Source organism: Rhincodon typus, chromosome 2, assembly GCF_021869965.1.
Source record: "Rhincodon typus isolate 14 chromosome 2, sRhiTyp1.1, whole genome shotgun sequence".
Classification (NCBI taxonomy): Eukaryota; Metazoa; Chordata; class Chondrichthyes; order Orectolobiformes; family Rhincodontidae; genus Rhincodon; species Rhincodon typus.
The window spans coordinates 22,700,945-22,709,353 of NC_063333.1; the positions used below are offsets into that span (position 1 = coordinate 22,700,945).

An 8,409-nucleotide genomic window follows, 5' to 3' on the forward strand; every position below is an offset into this window, starting at 1 on the left:
TATATACATTCCACTACGGAGGAAACCCGGAAGTGAGGCAATCCATCGCAACGGACCCCAGAGTTTAAAAACCTGGCGGGAAAACACACCGACGCTTCATCAGAGGCTGCACTGAGGATGTTACCAAGCACGGTAACGAAACGTCTGCGGAACAACAAACCAGCTCGGCGAGCCAACCAACCTCGATAACCAACATAACTTTTTGCCCTTGAATATGTTCAGGAGGAAACAATCCAGTTATGATGAATAGTAGAGTTCTGAATTGTTTTGCAAAGATGCATTACATGTTTCTTCGACCATTATAATTATTATTTTTTCTAATCATAAGCGTTAATGCTGATGAATACATTGGATGAGAGGGCCTTCTTACAGAAATTTGAAAGCAAACGTTCTAGCACTTTTCTATTTTTACAGATTGAACGAAAAACTTTGGAAAAGGAAATGGGATCGCTTGGTTTAGATATGGATGACAAAGATGATGTAAGGTTTTTTTAAACTAAATATTACCTAAAATTGTTGAGTTTTGATGAAGGGTCACTGGACCCAAAAGGTTAACTCTGCTTTCTTTCTATAGATGCTGCCAGACCTGCTGATTTTTTTTCCCAGAAATTTCTGTTTTTATTTCAGATTTCCAGCATCTGCAGTTTTTTGTTTTACTTAAAGTTGAATGGTTCAGTTCAAAAAGAGAAAACAGTGTTGGCTGTGGCCTAGGACCAATGTATATATTTGTTTTCATTGTGTTGCTGGGTACTTGTAGTGATGCTTTGTGGAAAGTGGGTGCTCCTTCCCAAGAAGACAGGAGGAAAATAAATGAAGAATCTTTTCCTTTTAATCTTTCCCCACCTCAGCCGTATGGTCCAACCACTAATGTGCACTTCCCAGCAGTTGATGTAAGGTGCTGTTGAATCACACAGATGTTTCCTCCCAAATCATGGGGGAAGTATTCCCTGTTGGTTTGTGGCAACTTTCGAAAGGGTACCTTAAAATTGGACTGAAGTGATGTAATAAATAATGAAATTACAAAATTGGCTGATTGCTTTGAATTAAGCAAGAGTAATATGGCACTGTATAATGTTGGCTTGTATACTTGGTTTCTAATTGCGTGGTCTGATTGCCAAATTTGGGCATTTTTTGCAAGGTCAATTATGGACTGGTCTGTAGGAATTATGAATTTTCCTAGCTGTTATTCAAAAGATTATCCTCTCGAAGTCAAATATGTTAATATTAGGCCTCAGTAATAGGCTTTCAAAGCATTGGAAGAAAATTTTCAGTGGGGGCATTTTTATGCCGTTTTGAAATGCAATAATTTAATTATAAATTGCCCTTCCTTGGAAGTAATGACAAATTTACATTTTTAAATTGTGTATTGCGAATGTAATGGTGTTAACAACTTGGAGTTTTTAAATGCATTGAATTATCATATCTTTTAAAATAATCATAAGCTGCTTAAATATAAATTCTACCTTGTCCTCACATTGTTTAGACACACTATGCTGTGCAAGCTCGACGATCTAGAAGTGTCACCAGAAAGCGTAAACGTGAAGAATCTCAACCACCAACATCTAAAGTCCGCAGTCGGAGCATTTCTCGCACTCCACGTGATCTTTCTGGTGTGCGTGATGAAAAGGTTTGTTCCTAATACACATTACACTTGTTTTCAATGATACATTTTGATTTTTTTTAATATGCTGTAATTCATCTCAATTCCACGTATACAAAAACATTGAGTCCGTTTGCGACAGTCATCAATAATTTTGCTTATATTTCCCCAATAGAAATTTGATCATTTTGGAACTTTGTGCATTTAACATCCCTTGATAAAATTTGAGATGATTTACTTGTTGTATAAGACTGGCACTTTTGTTTTTGTTGTCTTTGGGAGGAAATCAAAGGTTTGGGAAGCTGATGTCTGTTAGCTAGATCCAAATCCTCCTGTTTCTTATATTCTTACATTTAACTAATTTGCTTGAGTCTTTGAGGAAGTAATGGAGGGTATTGTGACGAAGTGCTATACAACAGGCTTGTGAGCAATGATAGAGCTATGGAATAGAAGGGATGGGGATTTCGGGTTGGGGGGTGTGTTGTGGTGGTGGAGGAAGAGTGATCCTCGAACAAAGGACTGTTGTCTCTGGATGCACAGTAGGCAGTAATGAGATGAGGAAAAATTACTTCAGTGAGAAGTGGAATTTTGTATCACAGAAGAATGTGGAGACCAAGCATTGAGTATTATTAGGAAATAAATTGATAGGTTTCTGGATGAGTATGGAGAGAGAATGGGAGTATAAATGGATGTCAGTGGTGATGTTGAGTGGAAGAACAGACTTAAGGGGCAGAATGATCTTCTATTTATTGTGTTTTGAAGAGGTGGCTTGATTAAAAGATTAAAGATTCTGAGGGATCTTGACAGGTTGGATGTGGAAACGATCTTTCTTCTTATGGGAGAATTTAGAACTATGCATTACTGTTTAAAAGTCAAGAATTGCCCATTTAAAACATTGAGGCTAATGATTTTCTCTGAGGGTCATGAGCCCTTGGAACCACTACTCCTGAAAAGGTCGTGGAGGCAGAATCCATGAAAATTTTTAAGACAAAGTAGATTCTTGTTAAGTAAGGGCATGAAAGGATATCAGGAATAGGTGGAAATGCGGAATTACAGTTACAATCAGGTCGATCTGAATGGTTGAGCATGCTCAAGGCGATGAATCTTCTCATATTCCTAATTCTTTTGTTTATCCAGAGATAGTAGGAACTGCAGATGCTGGAGAATCTGAGATAACAAGGTGTAGAGCTGGATGAACACAGCAGGCCAAGCAGCATCAGAAGAGCAGGAAGGCTGACGTTTCGGGCCTAGACCCTTCTTCAGAAATGGGGGAGGGGAAGTGGGTTCTGAAGTAAACAGGGAGAGAGGGGGAGACGGATAGAAAATGGATAGAGGAGAAGATAGGTGGAGAGGAGACAGACAGGTCAAAGAGGTGGGGATGGAGCCAGTAAAGGTGAGTGTAGGTGGGTAGATAGGGAGGAGATAGGTCAGTCCTGGGAGGACGGACAGGTCAAGGGAGCGGGATGAGGTTAGTAGGTAGGAGATGGGGGTAGGGCTTGAGGTGGGAGGAGGGGATAGGTGGGAGGAAGGACAGGTTAGGGAGGCGGGGATGAGGTGTGGGAGGGGAGATTTTGAAGCTTGTGAAGTCCACATTGATACCATTGGGCTGCAGGGTTCCCAAGTGGAATATGAGTTGCTGTTCCTGCAACCTTCGGGTGGCATCCTTGTGGCACTGCAGGAGGCCCAGGATGGACATGTCGTCTGAGGAATGGGAGGGGGAGTTGAAATGGTTCGCGACTGGGAGGTGCAGTTGTTTAGTGCGAACCGAGCGTAGGTGTTCTGCAAAGCGATCCCCAAGCCTCCGCTTGATTTCCCCGATGTAGAGGAGGCCACAACGGGAACAGCGGATGCAGTATGCCACATTCGCAGATGTGCAGGTGAACATGTGCTTGATGTGGAAAGTCTTCTTGGGGCCTGGGATGGGGGTGAGGGGGGAGGTGTAGGGGCAGGTGCAGCACTTTCTGCGGTTGCAGGGAAAAGTGCCGGGTGTGGTGGGGCTGGAGGGGAGTGTGGAGCGGACAAGGGAGTCACGGAGAGAGTGGTCCCTCCGGAAAGCAGATACGGGAAAAATGTCTTTGGCGGTGGGGTCGGATTGCCGATGGCGGAAGTGTCGGAGGATGAGGCGTTGGATCCGGAGGATATCTCTGGCAACCACCTAGAAACCGATATCCATTTCAAGCCCACCGACTCCCACAGCTACCTAGAATACACCTCCTCCCACCCACCTTCCTGCAAAAATGCCATCCCCTATTCCCAATTCCTTCGTTTCCGCCGCATCTGCTCCCAGGATGAGGCATTCCACTCCTGTACATCTCAGATGTCCTCGTTTTTCAAGGATCGCAACATCCCCACCCCAGTGGTCGAAAACGCCCTCGACCTTGTCTCCCGCAACTCATCCCTCACACCCGCTCCCCGCAATAAGAACCAAAACAGAATCCCCCTTGTCCTCACGTACCACCCCACCAACCTCCGGATCCAACGCATCATCCTCCGACACTTCCGCCATCTGCAATCCAACCCCACCACCAAAGACAATTTTCCCTCCCCACCCTTATCTGCTTTCCGGAGGGACCACTCTCTCCGGAACTCCCTTGTCCGCTCCACACTCCCCTCCAGCCCCACCACACCCGGCACTTTTCCCTGCAATCGCAGGAAGTGCTACACCTGCCCCTACACCTCCCCCCTCACCCCCATCCCAGGCCCCAAGAAGACTTTCCACATCAAGCACATGTTCACCTGCACATCTGCTAATGTGGTATACTGCAACCGCTGTTCCCGTTGTGGCCTCCTCTTCATCAGGGAAACCAAGCGGAGGCTGGGGAATCGCTTTGCAGAACACCTACACTCGGTTCGCACTAAACAACTGCACCTCCCAGTCGCGAAGCATTTCAACTCCTCCTCCCATTCCTCAGACGACATGTCCATCCTGGGCCTCCTGCAGTTCCACAAGGATGCCACCCGAAGGTTGCAGGAACAGCAACTCATATTCCACTTGGGAACCCTGCAGCCCAATGGTATCAATGTGGACTTCACAAGTTTCAAAATTTCCTCTCCCACACCGCATCCCAAAACCAGCCCAGCTCGTCCCCGCCTCCCTAACCTGTCCTTCCTCCCACCTATCCCCTCCTCCCACCTCAAGCCCCACCCCCATCTCCAACCGACTAGCCTCACCGCCCCCTTGACCTGTCCGTCCTCCTTGGACTGACCTATCTCCTCCCTACCTCCCCACCTACACTCACCTTTACTGGCTCCATCCCCACCTCTTTGACCTGTCTGTCTCCTCTCCACCTATGTTCTCCTCTATCCATCTTCTACCCGCCTCCCCCTCTCTCCCTATTTACTTCAGAACCCCCTTCCCCTCCCCCATTTCTGAAGAGGAGTCTAGGCCCGAAACGTCAGCCTTCCTGCTCCTCTGATGCTGCCTGGCCTGCTGTGTTCATCCTGCTGTACACCTTGTTATCTCTTTTTTTTAATCCATTGCTTCTGTACATGCTGGTCAATGTCTGCTCCAATTCAAGCAACACTTACATTTTTAACATGCTTAGAATTTGTTTTCAGATTCTTCCATGGCCTAACCCCTTCCTATATTTGTAATATTCACTAGACCACAGCCCTCCGTGCAATCTATGATCATCTAATTCTGGTGTCTTCAGCAGAACTGATTTTAATTACTCCACCGTCCGTGGTCATGCCTTTAGCTGCCCTGCCCCTAAGCTCTGGAATTCCTTCTCTAAATGTCTTTGACTTCTTTAACTAAGCTTTTGGTCATCACCTTTAATCTCTTCATATATCTAGGGACTTTTTTCTGGCCTTAATGTTCTTGTGAAATACCATAGGATGTTTTGTCCTATTTAATATGCTATATAAATATAAACTGTTAACACTATGTCATCCTTGTCTTTGCATTTTTTTTGACTTTAATTATTTTTGTTCTGCTTAGATGTTGAAGAAGGTTAAAAAGATGATGAAGAACTCCCAACAGGACATGAATCGCATGGGAAAGAAAGGAGAGGCTGACCGACATGTATTTGATCTTAAACCAAAGCATCTGTTTGCTGGCAAGCGAAAAATGGGTAGAACAGACCGTCGATAAACTAAAAAGAGGATAGCCCACTCTAAATTGCAGGACTGTGTTCAATTTGCAACCCATCAGAAAAGAAGCTATAAAGCATCTTGATTTACACATGATAGAAGGACTGAGTGCGAGAAGATCTTGAACAGAGGAAATATCTTGTCAAGAATATAATTGTACTTTTGAAAAGAATGAATCTGAATGTTAAATTTGAGCTTTGTTGCTCACTCAAGGACATGGTTTCTGAACTCAAGCAATAATGTATAAGAAACATTTTTTCGAAACTGAATTAGTATACTGTTGGAAAGTCTGACAAAATCCTACATTGAAAAGTTGCTGAATGCTACCAAATATCTGCAGGTGACGGCAATTTGATTTTCTGAATACAATTTTAGCAATGTGCATTGTAAATGGAATTATCAGTTCTTGCATTGGTAAACAAGATTTAATTTGTGTTCATTAAATGGATCTGACTTTAAAAGTGGGCTTATTATTTGGTTCATAATTGCACAGTATTGTAATCCAGACTGCCTCTGGTCTAGAGTCCAGAAATGTCAGGTATTTTCCATTTAAAATTTCTTAACATTGCTGTCCTGTTTGTTACTTAAGGAGAGTTTTTGTATTGTTTGAAAAGTTTTGAGATCTTGTCTTCCACTGGTTTTAAAACTGCACAGTACATTTATTTTGTGTTGTTTAAGCTGTAAGCAGATCTAGCCTTAAACTTCTTCAAGGTGGACATGCCTGGAAGAGACTTAAATACTAAGCCTTATACTCTTCGGAGGCTTTTTTCCCTATATTTTAGGAAAATTATATGCTTTGACTTAACTTATTTCATTTTGCTTTCTCAAGTATTTTGCCTGTTGTGATCTCTGCAACATGAAATGAGATAGCACCAAAATGCTAAAGCCCTTTTCTTTTAAAATTAAGATAAATTATTTGATTTTTGAGTGCATTTCCAAAAATCTAAGTAATAAAATTAATTTTAAAAAAGTATGTGTAATACATTTTAAAACATATAACTCTTAAAATACATTTCACATGTTTTTCCAGAACAAATACTTGATAAATTCTGTAGATAATGAGTAGTATTGGTGTTGGTCATTAAGCTTACATGTGTTTTATTAGTAGTGTTACAAGAAATATTACCCTCTGACTCAAGTAATGTTACTGAAAATGTGCAGTCATGCCATTTTTCCAAACTGAGGAAAGTTTGTTTGGATATTGTGTAACCAGTGGATTTTTCTTTTCCCACCCTATTTTTCAGTCTTAGCCCATGTGAGTGCTCGTGCACCATTCTGTCCCTCAAATAAAGGTGTCACTCAGATTTCAAGTTTCCCTTATTTGTTGACTTTTCCCTCCTGTTTAAGTTACCCAAGATATCTCTGGTTTCTGCTGGGAGACTTCATCTTTTTCGGAAAGCTGGTACTGTCCAAGTGATGAATGGAACTTAAAAGAGAGGTGTGGAAAACTAATGGAATGTTCGCCTTTATATCGAGAGGACTGGAGTATAAGGATGCAGAGGTTATGCTGCACTTATGCAAAACCCCACTTGGAGTACCATGTGCAGCTCTGCCCACCACACCTTAGGAAGCATATATTGGCTTTGGAGAGAATACAATGCAAGTTTGCAACAATGATACCTGGACTTCACGGGTTAAGTTCTGTGGAGAGATTACACAAATTAGGCCTGCTTTTACAAGGTTAAGGGGTGATCCAATCAAAGTCTTAAAGATATTAACAAGAGATAGTATTATCTAGCCTATTTGCACTGGTTAGGAATTTTAGAATTAGGCACATAGTCTGTGGATTAGTGCCAGACTGTTCGGGAGAGATGTTACGGAGCACTTCTTTATACACAGGGTGGTAGGTAGAAGTTTGGAACTCTTCCACAAACAACAGTGAATGCAATCAGTTGTGTTAAATATTATTTTTTTTTTTTTGTTAAGCAAAGGTATTAAGGGATATGGGCCAAAACAAGGTATGTGGAGGTAGGCCACAGATCACTGATCTCATTGACTGGCAGAACAGGCTTGCAGGGCTGAAACTCCTGTTCCTATGCGTTAACAATGTATGTAATTATTTGAGAGCTGTTTTTTTTAATTCATTCACGGGATGAGGGCATCACTGGCTAGGCAGCATTTATTGCCCATCGGGCAGTTAAGAGTCAACCACAGTGCTATGGGTCTGGAATCACATGTAGGCCAGACCAGATAAGAATGGCAGTTTCCTTCCCTAAAGGACATTAGTGAACCAGATGGGTTTTTCTGACAATCAACAATGGATTCATGGTCATCATTAGATTGTTACCATCCAGATTTTTATTGGAATCAAATTACACCATCTCACATGGCAGGGTTTGAACATTTGTCTCCAGAACATTAGACTCTTAATTCCAGATATTTATTGAATTCAAATTCCAAAATTTGCCACGGTGGGATTCAAACCCAGCTCCCCAGAATGTTATCTTGGTTTTCTGAATTAGCAGTCCAGCAATAATACCACTAGGCCACTGCCTCCCCTAATAGTCAATTTAAGTGTCAGCTTGTTTCATTCCTGAATCAGATGTTGGTGCATTCATGTTCTGTTCCGGTATCTCAATCTATGTTGGTACTTCAGTTTTGAGAGTGTTGTACAATTAGAGGGATATTTTCTCAGATCTCCTGTCACTGTTTGAAGAATATTTAAGTTCTTTCATGGCTGGCCCATGTAACTGAAACAAATAATCATAGAATACCTA

General features: G+C 42.3%; 1 protein-coding gene across 1 annotated transcript in view; it reads left to right on the forward strand.

Annotated features, from left to right (window-relative positions):
• The window catches only part of LOC109931663 (GTP-binding protein 4), a 78,865-nt gene extending 71,869 nt beyond the window's left edge, over positions 1 to 6,996 (forward strand). Inside the window, exons 12-14 of the mRNA XM_048606200.1 lie at positions 329 to 480; positions 1,484 to 1,627; positions 5,541 to 6,996. Coding sequence (XP_048462157.1) covers positions 329 to 480; positions 1,484 to 1,627; positions 5,541 to 5,693 — 449 coding nt within the window. The 3' untranslated portion in view covers positions 5,694 to 6,996. The remainder of the gene's footprint in view (positions 1 to 328; positions 481 to 1,483; positions 1,628 to 5,540) is intronic.
• Positions 6,997 to 8,409: the final 1,413 nt, after the last annotated feature.